General features: G+C 39.1%; 1 protein-coding gene across 5 annotated transcripts in view; it reads left to right on the top strand.

The window, feature by feature from the left end:
* Window positions 1-18,328, top strand: part of COPS2 (COP9 signalosome subunit 2) — a 58,309-nt gene that overhangs the window by 16,529 nt on the left and 23,452 nt on the right. For 2 of the 5 annotated variants that reach the window (XM_056572236.1, XM_056572237.1), the window contains exons 3-10: window positions 1,065-1,142; window positions 5,979-6,104; window positions 9,830-9,874; window positions 10,022-10,111; window positions 10,207-10,284; window positions 10,827-11,001; window positions 15,077-15,255; window positions 15,335-15,387. In XM_056572236.1, the coding sequence (XP_056428211.1) occupies window positions 1,065-1,142; window positions 5,979-6,104; window positions 9,830-9,874; window positions 10,022-10,111; window positions 10,207-10,284; window positions 10,827-11,001; window positions 15,077-15,255; window positions 15,335-15,387 (824 nt within the window). The remainder of the gene's footprint in view (window positions 1-1,064; window positions 1,143-5,978; window positions 6,105-9,829; window positions 9,875-10,021; window positions 10,112-10,206; window positions 10,285-10,826; window positions 11,002-15,076; window positions 15,256-15,334; window positions 15,388-18,328) is intronic. The other 3 variants (XM_056572238.1, XM_056572239.1, XM_056572240.1) reach the window with 3 other exon arrangements.

Raw genomic sequence — 18,328 nt, forward strand, 5'->3', positions numbered from 1 at the left:
TAGAAGGTATTAACCCCCTTCTGGTGTGTGTGTGTGTGTGTGTGTGTGTTTTGGTGGCTTTTGTTTTCTTAAATGTACAGGCAGGCTGTAAAAAACATATATTTTTTTTTTAAACTCCTTTTGGTACAACTGTTGGCAGGCATTGGACATGAATATATATAAACCAGGGTAGAGGTTGCTGGTGAGTCTGTCTTCAGTATATGAAATGCAGACACAGCACCAGCCCAAATAAGTGCCTACAGTACAGAATCCCCTCTTATTAGGACCTTCTTCCTATTCAGCGAAGCTGAGAAAATCATTGCAGAGCCCCCTTCCCTATCAACTAGGTGAAACACTTTTTTTTGTTTTGTTTTTCATCTTTTTAATTAGTAAACTTCAGTTTTATATTAGGGTGGTTTCTCACTGCATTTTTTATTTATTTTTTATTCACAAATATGTTCTATACACTTGAAAAGTAAATTAAAGTTATACCTATAATGGATGCTAAAAACTGGTGCATAAAGCAGAACCGGTTTCCTATTGCCTTACATTATATAAAAATGTATACAGTTTTTTTTTTGGCGCGCACAATAGCATTGTTAAAGAAAAAGTAAGACGGGCGCAAAAATGTAGTGTGAACCCACCAGGTCCTTACCTTAAATTTAGAATCTTTTAAATGCTTCTCCCCTTTAATACAGTCATAGAAGTGTAGAGATTATTCATTCATAACATTTTGCAAAGGTTATTTGGCCATAATATACAGTGTATACACTGGGTATTGTAGGAACCTTTTAGTCTGCCACCCTGGACAAGTCTGATATGTCCAGGGTTTAATAACACATACGGGGAGACTTATCGAGCTGTCGCAAAGAGTCTACGTGATGCCCATGGCAGCCAATAAGACCATGAGGCATAAAAAATGTACTCTTATTGGTTGCTGGGGGCAACAAAGAGACTCTTACTATGAGACAGCTTGATAAATCTTTTACAAGAGTTTTGTATGTAGTTTTTGTAAACAAAGTTTCCTTTGCACTGTTTGGTTAAACTAGTGTTTCTAAACTGTATATTTTTTTAATGTGTTTTAGGTTTTGGAACTTGAAGGTGAAAAAGGAGAATGGGGATTCAAAGCATTGAAACAGATGATCAAAATAAACTTCAAGCTGGTAAACGTTCCTCAGCACTATTGCATCTTATGACTTTTAATTTTTATTTATTTTGTTACATTTCTTGTATCATTAAAAAGATAACGCTGGTGGATTCTACCGGGCCTTTATATTATGGGTTGTTGAGCTGTTGCAGTATTATTCTTGACTTGTCAATGATAGAAAATATGGATGAACAATTTTGTCATCATTTCAGGAATCTCCTATAGGAGTTCATCAGTTTCTTATTGAGGAATAACACATCATTAAAAATACATAAAAACTTTTACTGACAGATTTTCATACTGATTTTGTCTATTTTACGGTGTGTTATTTTCATTAAAGGAGAATTCAGGCGGGAGGATTTTATTTCTAACTATGGCCATTGTGTGGGATTTAAAAAAAAAAAAAAAAAACAACATCTACGTACCTCCAATGCTCCTACGATGCCTCCAGTTTCTTGCTCTGGTCCCCCGATGTGTGATCATCTTTCTGAGCTGTGTGAGACAATGGGCATAATTATATTCTCCTTTAATAATCCAAAATAGGTTGTCTCACAAAGTTGTTCCATTTAAAATAAGAATCTGCTGTTAGTGCCTCAACAGCATCTGGAGAATCTTCTTTTAGGCTGCAGCAGAGCAAATGTGTTGTGAGATGGCAGCCATTCACATACATGGACTCAATAGGGTAGATTTATTGATGGAAATACACAAGAATTCCAGCACAGTTTGCACCAGAAAACTGGTACACATACTAAGCACCCCATTAATTATGTGTTTTAAACACTTTTTCTGCTGCTTCCAAAAATAGTGTTGTGGCTTTGGTAAAAATCTGTCATACAAACAACAAAAGACGTGGTCTCAAATGGCTGGAGGTGCTCAACCCCAAATGCGGTTGTGCATTTATACTGGGGGAGCAGATCCTGCCCTTGTAGTACGTTGCTAGGGGCGATCCCCAGCATAAAAATGCATACAATGGAGGATGCCTGCAGCGGACTACAAGTGCCACAATAGAATCCTACACCAGATAGACTGTGTGGATGTGTAACAATAAGAATAATACAATACAGTATTGTATCGTATTGTAAAAATCTGACATAGCTTAAAATGCAACAAGGCGTCAAAATTGACACTAGGCAGCCAATAGATGCACCAGATGTATTAAACATCCTGAGCCATTTTGATAAACTTGGCGCATTCTTAGGCTTCGAGTTGCCCTCTTAAATTGTCTTTAAGTTCAGGCACTTGGGACAGGGGCTCTTGTGAGACAACCACTTTAAAGGGATACTCCAGTGGAAATTTTTTTTTTTTTTTTAAATCAACTGGTGCCATAAAATTTGTAAATTCTGTTTAAAAATATTAGCCCTTCCAGTACTTATCAGCTGTTGTATACTACAGAGGAAGTTCTTTTCTTTTTGAATTTCTTTTCTGGTTTGCAATGGGGATTTGTTTCTACTCTGGACAGTTCCTGACATGGACAGAGGTGTCAGCAGAGAGCACATGGTCAGACAGAAAAGAAATTCAAAAAGAAAAGAACTTCCTCTGTAGTATACAGCACCTGATAAGTACTAGAAGAATTAAGATTTTTAAATAAGAGTAATTTACAAATATGTTTAACTTTCTGGCAGCAGTTGATTTAAAAATAAATAAATAAGAAGTTCTCCACTGGAGTACCCCTTTAACAACAATGGACGTAAATGTACGTCATAGTGTGGTGGTACTTAACGCACCATGACGTACATTTACTCTGTCATGCGCTGCAGGTCATGCGCGGATGTCCGCCATTAACACCTCAGATGCAGTGATCAATACAGGTCACGGCATCTGCGGCAGTGCAGTACTTTAAATGGATGATCGGATCTGCTGCGGAGATTCGATCACCCATAATGGTCTGAGATCGATATAATAATCGATCTGAGATCAAACAGACCAGAGCAGAAGGTAGCCGATAACACTGATCAGTGCTATACCCTATGCATAGCACTGAACAGTATTAGCAATCAAGTGATTGTTATAAATATAAGGGAACTATTAACCGCTTAACGACAATGGATGTAAATGTACGTCATGCTGCCGTGGTACTTAATGCACCATGACGTATATTTACGTGCCGCCATGACCGCGGCAGGTCCCAGCAGCTATCAGCAGCCAGGGACCCGCCAATAATGGCGGACATCCACGATCGCACAAATGTCCGCCATTTACCCCTCATATGCCGTGAACAATACTGCCGCGGGGATCCGATCATCCAGCATGGCAGCCAGAAGTCCCTTAATTTGGCTCCGGCTGTCTCCTGGGGTCTTCTTCTCTGGTCTGAGATCGAGCAGACCAGAGCAGAAGATGACCGATAACACTGATCAGTGCTATGCTCTATGCATAACACTGAACAGTATTAGCAATCAAATGATTGCTATAAATAGTCCCCTATGGGAACTAGTTAAATGGGCACTGTCATGAAAACAAAAAAATGTATATGTTGTAGTACTCAAGTACTACAACATATCTCTAATATAGTTTAATAAAAAAAAAAAGTGATTTTAAAACAGTTTAGAATCACTTTTAAATTCGGCCACTAGGGGTCGCCCTCCTTGTGGCCGAATGCATTCAGCAGTGACGTCACTAATGAATTCTGACTCGTTGAAGCCTGGCAACGAGTCGAAATTCAATCACTGCTGTGCTCGCTCCCGCCTGTCAATCAGACAGGCAGGCGGGAGCGAGCGCTTTGAAGGAAGAGGACGCGCACAGGCTCGGGGACAAGGTAAAGTATTATGTTCACTGTATTATGTATACATGTATTATGTATATGTTCAAGTATTATGTATACTGTTCACCTATACAGTATGCCTCCAGTTTCCCCACTACAACTCCCAGCATGCCCTGGGAGTTGTAGTGGGGAAGCCTGGAGGGACACTGAATAGGTGAACTGAGTGGGGAGTGGGTTGAGCGGCGGGGTCGGGGGGGTTGCGGGCTGCGCGGCGGGGAGGGGGTACTCTGGGTGAATTAAGGGGAAGGGGGAGTGAGTTGAGCGGCGGGGGGGAGAGTTGCGGGCTGCGCGGCGGGGAGCGGTATGTGCTCCGGTGTTCACCTATACAGAATGAAAAAATTTGAAAGCTATAGGTGGTCAAAATAGGGCAATTTCAAAATACTAATTTTGTTAAAATAGTTTGAGATTTTTTTTTATAGAAAAGCATATAACATGGGTATCATTTTAATCGTATTGACCCACAGAATAAAGAAAACATGTAATTTTTACCGTAAAGTGAAGCGTGAAAACAAAACCTTCAAAAATGGTAAATTGCGGTTTTCTTTTCAATTTTCCCTCATAAATATTTTTTTGGTTGTGCCGTACATTTTATGGTAAAATAAGTGATGTCATAACAAAGTAAAATTGCTGATGCAAAAAAAAAAGCCCTTATATGGGTCTATGGATGGAAATATAAAAGAGTTATGATTTTTAAAAGGCGAGGAGGAAAAAACGAAAATGCAAAAATAAAATTGTCCTGGTCCTTAAGGGGTTAAGGGGGACATTTGGTCAGTGTATTAGAAAGAATGAAGCTTTTGTGTTACTTTTGTAGCCTCTGGAATACTAAAATTGGTGGCAGGCAGCCTAAATGACAAAAAATAGTAAATCTTTTAATATGCTTACCATTAAAGGGGTAACACATTTCTTTAAAGCATTTTAATAAGTATAAGGGATGATTTAGTGACACAACGTCTTCTGCAGCCCCATTCTCTCTAATCGTGCATCTCCTGAACAGAGGTGCTCTTGTCCCTGCTCCCAACCTGTGTATTAGGAGATATAGCACACCTCTCCAGCGCGAGGGACGTGCAGCGTAATGTCATTTTGTGGCACTGGGTCTCTTGCTGGAGATGTGTGCTCTGTCTCCTAATGTAAAGTTGAGAGCTGCAGGGACTTTAAAGTATTTATGTGACAAATTAAAAATAAAGGTAACTTATAAAAATACACCATAGTAATTTTTCCTAAAAGTGAATAATACGTTACAGGTATGCTTTGAATCTTAGGCACAGGTATAAACCCCCTCTGTTTTTCAGAACAATAGAAGTTAAGTCTGTGAGAAATATGCAAATATTTGCAGCGTAATCACGTGAGGATGGTTTGAAGCAGCTGGCTAAGATTTGCCGTAGGTGTATCTGTAATCCCTTAAATCCTTATTTACCTGATGCTCTTGGTGTGCCCTTGAGCTCCAGGCTATGTGAAAATGAGTGCTAGAGAAAAGGAAAACATTTCTCTTTTAATGGGTCCTGCACAGCCAAATAAGGCTCAATTCACACATGCAGTTTTCTGAACCAAAGCCAGGAGTGAATGCAAAAAGAAATGGAAATATAAAGGGCCTTACAATTGATCATTTGCAACTTAACCCAGTTTTGTGCTACTGGTCTACTTGTCTGCGCTCGCTTCAGAGACTGTGAGAACTGGCTGCTAAAGGCAGTCCCAATCATCTGGGATGACAGCCAGAGGTCACTTGCCCTCCTCCATCCTGTCAAATTGTTGCTTTAAGAATAAGTAGAGCACCAATTATACTGACCTGAGCTATGCATATAGCATCGAAAGATTACATGTAATAATGGGTATCACCGGGATAAATGTAAACTATTTCTTTGACGGTTACACTCGTAGTTCTGGCTTAAAAATTCTTATGTAAAATAGTGACCCCCCCCCCCCCCCTCCAAATACTGTATCCACCTTTTCCAGCCCACCGTAGCTAAAGTCAGCAACTGCTGAGCCGAGAAGTTTCTGAGGAATCGAATCACTGTAACTTCGCTCATCTCTAACCTATACTTATAACAATACATTTAGAGAACTTTCTATTAATATATTTTTTGTCTTTTTTCACAGGGTAATTATCCGGAAATGATGAATAGGTATAAGCAACTCTTAACCTACATACGCAGCGCTGTCACCAGAAATTATTCTGAGAAATCTATCAATTCTATCCTGGACTACATCTCCACTTCAAAGCAGGTCTGACTTGTTTAGATGGTTATTATAAAGTAGAACGGTACCAGTTTGTAACAGGCTCACCCTTGTCAGAAGCTTTTGAAATACCCCATAAATGTATATGTTATTATTGGAGCTGTATTTATATCTTACAATGATTATAGTCTTCAAAAATGCCATTTAATCCATCTAAGAAGATCTAAGGACATTTGTGTGCCATAAAAAAAAGTATGCTTTTATGCACTTTCAAGTAACCAGAAATCTCCTTAAAAGGCTAGTCCACTACTTTAAAATCTTTAAAATCTATCCCCTATCTACGGGATAGGGGATAAGTGTCTGATCGCAAGGGCCTCAATGCTGGATAACCTCTTTAATTTATGTCTTTAGGTCAGTGCAAATGTTTCCTTTTGCAATGCTTTTTATATTTGCGAACACTGGTAGTTGGCCATACATAGTCAATTTGTCAGTCTAACAAAATATATGGCAGAAATGTTAACCCTTTTACCTGTCAATTATATTTTTGGCATGTTTCTTTAATTTTTTAAACATGCGGAGTCATAGTAAGGCTTGTTTTTTGCAGGGCGAAGTGTACATAATTTTACCATTTAAATGTACCGTGAAACAAAAATATATACATATATATTTCTAGGCTGAAATTTTAAGGAAAAAAAACAGCAGCAGTTCTGCAAATTTTTAGGGAATTTATTTTTACACCATTTTCTTTGGAGTAAAACCAATGTTATTTTTATTCTGCATGTCAGTACAATAACAGCAATACCCAATTAATAATTTTTTTGTCATATTTACTACTTAAATGTTTTTTTTTGTTTTTTTTACTTTAAAGAAAAAATTATTTGACCACCTAATAAAAATAATTCCTTTATTTATATAGCACCAGTATAGCTTGTCATCACTTAACCCCTTAACGACGCAGGGCGTAAATGTACATCCTGGTGAACTGGTACTTAAAGGGTTTATCCAGGAAAAAACTTTTTTTTTTATATATATATAAACTGGCTCCAGAAAGTTAAACAGATTTGTAAATGACTTCTATTAAAAAATATTAATCCTTTCAGTACTTATGAGCTTCTGAAGTTAAGGTTGTTCTTTTCTGTCTAAGTGCTGTCTGATGACACGTGTCTCGGGAACCGCCCAGTTTAGAAGCAAATCCCCATAGCAAACCTCTTCTAAACTGGGCGGTTCCCGAGACACGTGTCATCAGAGAGCACTTAGACAGAAAAGAACAACCTTAACTTCAGAAGCTCATAAGTACTGAAAGGATTAAGATTTTTTAATAGAACTCATTTACAAATCTGTTTAACTTTCTGGAGCTAGTTGATATATCAAAAAAAAAAGTTTTTTCCTGAATAACCCCTTTAACGCACCATGCTCGCGTCATGCGCAGCAGGTCCCGGCTGCTGATAGCAGCCAGGGACCCGCCGGGATGGTGGACATCGCGATCACGCGAATGTCTACCATTAACCCCCTCAGATGCTGTGATCAATACATATCACGGCATCTGCAGCATCGCGGTACTTTGAATGGATGATCGGATCGCCTCCGCAGCTCTGCCGCGGCGATCCGTTCATTCAGCATGACAGCCGTAAGTCCCCTCACCTGCTTCCTCTGCCTTCCACAGGTCTTCTGCTCTGATCTGCGATCGAGCAGACCAGAGCAGAAGATCACCAATAATACTGATCAGTGCTATGTCCTATGCATAGCACTGAACAGTATTAGCAATCGATTGCAATAAATAGTCCCCTATGGAGACTATTAAAGTGTAAAAGTAAAAGAAAAAAAAGTACAAAAAAAAAAAAGTTAAAAACATTTGAAAAACCCCCTCCCCCAATAAAAACGTAAATTGTCCCATTTTCCCTATTTCACCCCCAAAAAGTGTAAAAATATATATATTTTATATACATATTTGGTATCGCCGCGTGCGTAAATATCCCAACTATTTAAAATGTTAATGATACCATACGAACATATGTGAACATAAAAAAAAATCCAAAATAGCTGCTTTTTTATAACATTTTATTCCAAAAAAAATTTATTAAAAAAAGTATTAAAAGTTTTATATAAGCAAATGGTATCAATAAAAAGTACAGATCACGGCGCAAAAAATGAGCCCTCATACCACCGCTAATACGGAAAAATGAAAAAGTTATAGGTCTTCAAAATAGGGGGATTTTAAACGTACTAATTTGGTTAAACAGTTTGCAAATTTTTTTTAAGCGCAACAGTAATAGAAAAGTATGTTGTCATGGGTATCATTTTAATCGTATTGACCCAAAGAATAAAGAACACACGTCATTGTTACTGTAAATTGTACGGCGTGAAAACTAAACCTTCCAAAATTTGCAACATTGCAGTTTTCTTTTTAATTTCCCCACACAAATAGTTTTTTTCTGGTTGCACCATACATTTAATGGTAAAGTGAGTGATGGCATTACAACGGACAACTTGTCACGCAAAAAACAAGCCCTCATACTAGTCTGTGGAGGAAAATATAAGAGTTATGATTTTTTGAAGGCGAACTGGAAAAAACGAAAACGTAAAAATAAAATTGTCTGAGTCCTTAAGGCCCAAATGGGCTGAGTCCTTAAGTGGTTAAATTGGCCTGTGTCCCCAACAGGGCTTGTAATATAAATGTACCTATTATTAGTATGTTTTTGGAGATAGTTGACCAAAGTACCGGGAGGGTACCCATACAAACTCCTTGCAGATGTCCTCCTTGGGATTTAAACCTGGGACCCCAAGCAAGGCAACAGTGCTAACCAATGAGCCACCATGTTAATAGAGCCGTATGCTGTTTTTTTTTTTTTTTTTGCGCCATTAACTGTACTTTTAGATGTACCATTGGTGTCGGTGGAACTTTTGTCGTTTTTTTTATGCATTTTTCTTCTTTTTGTGGGGGGTTGTGTTGTAATTTTTGCAAAAGGTTTATATAAATATATATACCGGTGTGTGTGTGTGTGTGTGTGTGTGTGTGTGTATATATATATTTTTTTTTTATTAATTTTTTTCCGCTTTTGCAATTTATTGCGTGGGATCAATAACATTTTAATAGTTCAGACTTTTCCATACATGTATTTGTTTTGGAGTGCATAAATTAGAAAAAACTAAAGGGGGTGATTTTAAATTTGTATTCGGTTATTTTCAGTTTTGGAAAATATTAAAAAGTTTTGTTTGGGTTGTGTGTGTTTTTTGATAATCAAAGGGATTCTTGGGTTCTTCCTTTTGGAGAGGAAAACATATGACTGCTGTTATGCCAGGATTACAGCACATGACAGCTGCTGATTGGCTGAAAGTAGTCATGTGTTGTCCACTCCAAAAGGACAACCAGGGTGCAATCCGGAGCTTGAACTGGATATTGGCACAGGATGAGAGAGATAATATTGGTTTGTTATTTTATATCATTTTGTTCCCTTTTTAAACAACCTGGATACCCCATTATAGCCAGTAAGAGAGACTCCCTCTCTCTTTGGGAAGACATGCCTCTACCCTGGCACCACCTGTTTGAAAACCTACTGGCTGTTTCTTATTATGCAATGGTTATCTTAACAAATTCTGGATAATTTATATAGTAAAACATGTTCTGTAGGGATAATGATTCCCTTTAAGCTGGCCATATACTTTAAGTAGCTCATTTGGCTGACAGCTTTTTCTCTCCTTCACCCTCATATTCACATACATGCTCGGCTGATCTTACATGTGTTTTCCATGGGAATGGGAGAAGCCACTTCCAGACAACTCCAGTGGAGACTTCTCTTTCTCAAGAACAAAATGATCAGGTGAAACTTATACGCACAGTGATTTCCAGAACAAACATGCAGCAGTTGTCAATTAAATGATTTTGGCAGTAATATAATAAATAAGTCTGTGGCAACAATGCATTGACTTTTTGTGGGGTTTTTCTTTTTCTTGTGCTTTTTCCCAAGATGGACCTTTTGCAGGAGTTTTATGAAACAACACTTGAAGCTCTAAAAGATGCAAAAAATGATCGGTTATGGTTCAAAACAAACACAAAGGTAAGATGTCACTTTGTTTTTGTTAGTCACAGTTTGTTACCAGCATGCTAGGTAATATTTCATGCTTGAACTTATCAAGAGCTTTATACTTGCAGCTCGGTAAACTGTACCTGGAACGTGAGGAGTATGGAAAACTACAGAAAATCCTACGTCAGCTACACCAGTCTTGTCAGGTAATTAGTCTATGGTTTCTAATGCCATTGTAGTTTTTTATTGTAATATTTCCATTTGAGGTGTCCTATGCTGATACATACTTATTATGTGTCCAATCCTGATAATTTCTTGTTCCATATTCAACCATCCACCTATTGTGTCCAGTGCTGGTGAGAAGCCACTTCCAGTTATTATCGACTGGCCTGCACAATAGCAAAGAGGACATTCATTTGAAGTTATTTGACAGTGTCCTCAGGGGAATATAATACCCGTTGCTTACTCTCTATAGTGCTTCGAACATTGCTGAATGCTGAGCTTGGCAACGTTCAGAAGCCACATGGAGAATGATTTTGCATGCGCATTGTGCCCAGTTTGTCCAGGGGGCAATTTTTCTTCTCTGTATTGGGCGAATCCTCACTGTCCAATTTGTTATCCCCAACCTGTGGATATGAAATAACTTTGATGTTGGGAATACCACTTAAAGATATACCACTCAAAAATGTCAGCATTTCTGAAAATGACTTGGTGCAACAGTATTATACTATACTCCCTGTTAATTTAGACTGATGATGGGGAGGATGATCTGAAGAAGGGAACACAGCTACTGGAAATCTATGCTTTGGAAATCCAAATGTACACAGCTCAGAAAAACAACAAGAAACTTAAAGCACTATACGAGCAGTCCTTGCACATCAAATCGGCCATCCCTCACCCTCTTATTATGGGAGTGATCAGAGGTAAGCTAAAAACACAGATTCTTCGGACATTTTATTTCAGTTCCCTTTTAAAGCGTATTTGTAATCAGACTATTTGATTTTAGGGCAGCACATTATCAAGATTGGTTACCTTGGCTGCTGTTCCAAATAGCACAAAAATATGATGTGGTGTTCATGTCATTGCTGCTAAGAAATAAGTTGGACCTGTAGCCAGGAGTCTACTGTGGACATGAGCCTGGCGCTCTTATTTCGCTTTCAGCAGTGATTGAACTTTCTGTGTGTAAAGGAAGATATATTGAGGCTGTCACTGATGAGGGGTGAAAAGTAGCTAGGGGAACGTTCTTCCTATAAATACAATACTCATCCCAATGCTGCATCTCCTTAACAGTTTACCATTTAAAGCTATGTACATTTAATATCGCTATGCCTGGTACTACAGCTCACTGCTGTGCAGGCCTATTCTAGTGAGTGAAACTGAGCTGCAATACCATAAGCAGCCTTTACTAAAGATACTTCCTTAAATGAATACCTTTTTAAAGGGCTATTCCCACCTGTGTATTAGGGATGATTGCATCTGCCAGCAGTGATATTTTCTACCCAATTTGCATAACTCCCACTGACGTTAATGGTAGCTGAATAAACAGCATTTCACTGTGAGCTAGGCCGTTTACTGCAAATCCCAGAGTAAAAGGGGTTATCCGGCTAAATATTTTATTCACCCATTATGGTAGGGCTGCTGCAATTTAACCTCTTAACCCGTTCAGAACATCCGGCGTACAGTTATGCCCTTGTGTCTTTGTACTTAAAGGGGCACTCCCGTGGAAAACTTTTTTTTTTTTTTTTTTTTAATCAACTGGTGCCAGAAAGTTAAACAGATTTGTAAATCACTTCTATTAAAAAAATCTTAATCCTTCCAGTACTTTTTGGGGCTGTATACTAAAGAGAAATCCAAAAAGAAATGCAACCAAAAAAATACTATTTGTGTGGGGAAATTAAAAACAAAACCGCAATTTTGCTAATTTTGGAAGGTTTTGTTTTCACGCCGTACAATTTACGGTAAAAGTGACATGTGTTCTTTATTCTTTGGGTCAATACGATTAAAGTGATACCCGTGATAACATACTTTTCTATTACTGTTGCTCTTAAAAAAAAAAAAATACAAACTTTTTAACCAAATTAGTACGTTTAAGATCCCCCTATTTTGAAGACCTATAACTTTCATTTTTCCATATAAGCGGCGGTATGAGGGCTCATTTTTTGCGCCGTGATCTGTACTTTTTATTGATACTATATTTGCTTATATACAACTTTTAATACATTTTTTATAAATTTTTTTGGGAATAAAAGGTTATAAAAAAAGCAGCTATTTTGGACTTTTTTTTTTTTTTTACGTTCACGCCGTTCACCGTACGGTATCATTAACATAAAAAAAAAATGTTAACACTTTTTGGGGGTGAAATAGGGAAAATGGGGCAATTTAGGTTTTTATTGGGGGAGGGGGTTTTTCACTTTATTTTTTTATTTTTACACTTTAATAGTCCCCACAGGGGACTATTTATGGCAATCATTCGATTGCTAATCCTGTTCAGTGCTATGTATAGGACACAGCACTGATCAGGGTTATCGGTCATCTTCTCCTCTGGTCTGCGGGAAGACAGATCAGAGCAGAAGACTCCCGGAAGACAGCGGAGGCAGGTGAGGGGACCTCCGGCTGCCGTGCAGGATGATCAGATTGCCGCGGCAGCGCTGCGGGCGATCCGATCATCCAATTAAGTGACCGCGATCCTGCAGATGCTGTGATCGGTATTGATGACGGCATCTGAGGGGTTAATGGCGGACATCCGCAGGATCGCGGGTGTCCCCCATTACCGGCGGGTCCCTGGCTGCGATTAACAGCCGGGACCTGCCACGCATGATCCGGGCATCGATCCGATGCCCGCGGTTATGCTTAGGACGTAAATGTACGTCCTGGTGCGTTAATACCACCTCACCAGGACGTATATTTACGTCCTGCGTCGTTAAGGGCCAAGGGCGTACCTGTATGCCCTGATGCCTTAATTGGGTTTGAAGCGAGCGTATTTGGTATCGCTGGGTACGTAATTGTCCAAACTATTAAATTATAATGTTTATGATCCCGAAAGGTATGCGGCATAAACGTAAAAAACGAAACCAAAAATACAGATTTTTAATCACATCATAGATCATTAAAACATTAATTAAAATTGATAAAGTCCCATCAAAACAAAAATGATACTGATAAAAACTGCAGATCACAGCACCAAAAAATTAGCTCATACAACCCTGTATACAGAAAAATAAAGAAGTTATAGGAATCAGAAAAGAACAATTTTATGCATACCAATTTTGTTAAAATAAAAAGTTAGCAATTTTTTAAGTTGTACAGTAATAGACAAATTATATAAATTGGGTATTGTTTTAATCGCATTGATCTAAAGAAAAAAGATAAACCATAAAGTGCACTACGTAAAAACTAACCCCCCCCCCCAATAGTTTTTGTTGATGACAGGTACCCTTTAAGTGCTCATGTAATAAAATGTAACTTGCGTTCTGCTGCTTTCCCGTCCTTCAGTGTGGTCTTCGGCATTGCGGCATTGTGATGTAACTGGCGCAGAGCACCAGGAAGACCACCAGGCCCGGGCTCAATACATCACACTGCCACTTGCTGGCTGAGTCTGGACATCGCTGCGGTATACAGTTAGCTGTCCTGCAGTGTTACATGTCGGATCCCTAAAGCAGAAATAAGACCACACCAGAGGACAGGAGATAAATACCAGCAGCACAGGGGGAGCAGCAAAGGTTTTGCTGGATAAACCTATTAAGCAAATTGCATAATACAGCTACGCCTAGTTGTGCTTGGCTTCCTGACCACCTTCAGCAGCCAAAAGCAGGTTAAAGGGTGGTCAGGGAGCCCTTGCATCAAAATTGGAAAACCCCTTTAACTGTATTGGTGGGTTTGACACTTGGTGACATTTTATGTAATTGGGTAAACATACTAGATATAGATAAAAATATATATAGAGTGTCTTACTAGCCTCTTTCAGTACACACCCACATTGATTTAGTTGTTTGTTTTGTGTTGTGTAAATTTCACTGTAAAACTTATCAATATGTCACAAGGATGTTTTGTCTAATAACGCATTGTAGTGTTATCTGTATGATGGAAACAAGTGACTGCATGATGAAAAGTGTAATCTAGGAATTTGTGGCTTTCACTGCGTATTTGTTTTATTGCACAATAACTGTGAAATGTATAGAAGGCATACACACCCTAATAAAGAAAAAGAATAGGAAGGCTTGAGTGGATGTGCATCAAATGATTGAACAGTTAGTTGCGAGGTGTATTGATGCACATGCCATGTATTTTACATTAATGGGTTTTTCCAGTGATAAAAATGTTATCCCCTATCAACAGGATAGGGGATAAGTGTCTGATTTTAGGTGGCCCAACCTGTGGGACACCAGCAATCATGAGAATGGGAACCCCACTCTCCCTGCAAAATGGAGTAGTAGGTCGACATGTATGCCGTGCCACTCTTAATTCTTCATGGAGTTGCTGGAAATGGCTCTAGGCTATGTCTAGTGGTTCCTTAGAGAGTGAATGATGTGTGTGCGCCGACCCACTGTGCCATTCAGCGGGGAGAGTCGAGGCCCCAGAGGGTGGCACCCCTATGATCAGACACTTATCCCCTATTTTGTGGATGGGGTTAAAGGAGTATCCAAGAGATAGGGGATAAGTGTCAAATCGCGGGAGGTCCCACTGCTTCAATCTCCTGCTATTTGACACTTTTCCCCCTATCCTTTGGATAGGGGATACGATATTCTAAGCTAGATAACCCCCTTTAAGTTTTTTTGCTGGAATACCCCTCAGGAACAGAAGAGCAGACTGCTTTCTTCCCTCTTTAGAGGAGTCTTACTTTATTAGGTCTCTTTGCAATTGTTGAGATGACTCAATGGCAGGCTGTAGAGAAAAGTGCACAGTCCTATGACCAGAATTTTGCATGTATGGCTAGTTATTGTACATGCATTATCTCAAGGCCTTTACATGAATAAATGCAAACTATATTGTCTCTTGCAGAATGTGGAGGAAAGATGCACCTAAGAGAAGGAGAGTTTGAAAAAGCCCACACAGATTTCTTTGAAGCATTTAAAAATTATGATGAATCTGGAAGCCCGAGAAGAACAACATGTCTGAAATACCTAGTCCTGGCAAACATGCTCATGAAGTCTGGTATAAACCCATTTGACTCTCAGGAGGTATAACACTATCTGTATGCTGTTTGAACATGTAAAATTTTGATGTTTCTTGGTTATAAAATGTTTTTCTTTTCTTTAGGCTAAACCTTACAAAAATGATCCTGAAATACTAGCAATGACAAATTTAGTAAGGTAAGCTATTGCTTGCATGTGGTTACCGATAAAACTGTTCATATGCATCACAAAGTTATTAAAGAAGCACTCCGTTGAAAATTATTACATTTATACACAGCATTTATGCTTATTGATATACATGTGAATTTTTTTACCCGTTCTTGTTATTCATTACCACCCAAAATGTATTTATTTATTTTCAGTGTGTTTGGGTCATGTGATTCAACAGGGACATTCATACCTTCCCCTATGTCCCACATGAGTAAAAGATAAGCATAATCCGGAGGACTTAAATGGGCGCTGTCAGATACAAAAACTTTTGATATGTTGTAAAGCGTGCAGAACTGCAGGTTTTACAATTGCTTTCTCTAGATAATTTTCAGTATTTCATACTGAAAAAGCCAGTCAATCAACTTCTACCCCACCCCCCCCCCCCCCCTGCCTGCTTGGACACATACTAGTCCTGCTGTGTCCATGCATCATCACCTATGTCATGGACCCATTTCCTTGATTGACAGCTGTAAGCGCAGGGCTCACAGCTGGAGGAAAAATCCTCCCACTGTCAGCTTGTGTCCCACTACTGTCAGTGAGGACAAGCTGGGAGTTGTAGTTTTCGTAATGCTAGGGGAGATGTTAGCAGACAGCATACTGAGGGAGGGGGCGGAGACCTGCATAGTAAGGCCACGCCCCCTCCCTGTGAGAGGAATTCAGACTAGTGAGCTAAATTAAAAGTGTAATAAAAAAATAAAGGTGCTAGACACATAAAAATTAGGTGTATATGGTCAAGATTAGGTACTGAGTGATATTTTTAAAAAATTAATTTTTGTTGGATCATACGGGTACGCTTTAAATCAACTGGTGACAGAAGGGATTTGCATATCTATATAGCTTGACATTTAAAAATATGAAGCCTTCCACTACGATCAGCTGATTTATGTCCTGGAGGAAGTTGTGCAGTTATTTCAGTCAGATACAGGAGGAGATTCATCAAGACCTGTACAGATGGAAAACTCGACCAGTTGCCCATAGCAACCAATCAGATATAGGCAGATGGTCCTCTGCACAGGTCTTGATGAATCTCCCCCACAGTGGTTTGGTCTGTTTCAGTAACTGTCCAAAGCAGGAGCAATTCTCTTCTGCTCTGGGCAGTTCCCGACATGGACAGAGGTGGCAGCAGAGAGCATTGTGTATTACTTTGAAGACTAAGCAACTTTTAGCTGATAAAGCAGCTGATAAACACTGAAAGCCTTAAAAAGTTAAAATAAAAGTAAATTGCAAATCTCTATAACTTTCTGTTAACAGTTTATTTGAAAATATTTTCTTTCCTCTGGAGTAATCCTACCTCTTCTCCTTGTAGGACATAGGAAAGCATTACTATCAAACTGATTTCACAGACTATGCCTTTACCTAAGGCACAGGCTGAAGATGTCATTGAGCAGAGTCTGCCTAACCACTTTGCACACGAGCGCTTGGTCTCAGAGACCAGGCACTTTACTAGGCAAATATATATAAAAAATTTTACATTTAAAACTGGGTTCCTCATATAGTGATATAAAACAACAAAAAGGCAGGAGAACAGATGTGGATAGGTGGAAATCCCGGCAGGGGTTCCCTTTCCTTCCAGTGGAAAAATCCGACTTCGGCAGGTAGCGCTACACTGGCGTGATGACACGGGAGTCAGGTGTACAGTAGTGGTACTTTTTATTATAATTCATAAAAAGTATATTACAGGTGCAGACAGCGCGTTTCGGAGGGGCTCCCTCCTTCATCAGGTCTCCTGTGCTACCCCTCCCCCCCTTGTTATCCCTGATTATCAGCACTATATAGCGCTATCTCTTTTTTTTTAATTTTTTTTATTTTTATTTTTTTCTGCACTCTCCAATAAAACAAAAAGGGGACTGAATTTCAGCATTGACAATGAAATACCTTAAGATTTCTGTCTTAATTTATTAATCTATTGTGTAACAATAGGAGAGATCTGTACCACTATTTTGTGAAGAAAGTTTACCATATATGTGCGTCACAAGCACAGATATTGCTTAAGGGAGAATGGTTGGGACTCTGGTCCTATGCCAGTCACAGTTGTGGTCATGCTGGTCACTCTAACACAAGGGTTTCCACAGGTTAGCCAACTCTTTGTGGACTGCAAATTGAATGGGGGCTGCATGGTTGGTAATGGTTCCACTGTAAAATATTCAGCCTAACCTCTTTAGAACACAACTGAATATTGTGGCTGGAGCAAGGGTTACTCTTTTTTTTGAGGTACAATGTTAGGGACCTAGGATCTTTAGACTTGGCTCTAGCCTGTACTGTAACACTAATCCCAAGTCACTATTAGCTAGGTAAGTTTGTGTAACAATTGAAGAGATCTGTACCATTATTCTGTATGCACAGATTTTTGGGGCCCTTTACATCTAAAAAAAGAACCACAAGGGACTTATTTTCTTCCATTTACATGTCAGAAATGTCTGTTTTGTCTGGGTACATATTTTGGGGCATGAAAATCCTTAAAGCCTGCTTTGTAAACAGCTATATAGCTTTTGCTGTAGCCCAAAAAATTCTAAAAAATTCTAAAAAATAAACTTGAAAAAAAGTGTAGAAAAAGAAAAAAAATGTGTGTGCATTAGCCTAAGTGTGCAGAATCGTATTCCTCAATCAGTGACCTAACACAAATCTATGATACATAAAAAGCAATGATAACCTTAAATCGCAATCATAAAGTTGTGAGCCTGCACGTTCCTCAGCCCCAGCGCAGGGAGACGCAGGCCACGCTGAGCAGTACAGTTGCTGAGGCAACCGTTCCGCGCTCTGCAAACTTCCATGCACGTTTCTTGTTCATCTGCGTGGTATGGTTGCCATGGCAACTGGACCTCCATGTGTGGCCTGAAGCTGAATTTCGTGTGGGCTCCCATATTAGGACTTACGTTTTAAAGGAAAACTGTAGTAGTATATATCCTTC

This window comes from Hyla sarda, chromosome 4 (genome assembly GCF_029499605.1).
Source record: "Hyla sarda isolate aHylSar1 chromosome 4, aHylSar1.hap1, whole genome shotgun sequence".
Classification (NCBI taxonomy): domain Eukaryota; kingdom Metazoa; phylum Chordata; class Amphibia; order Anura; family Hylidae; genus Hyla; species Hyla sarda.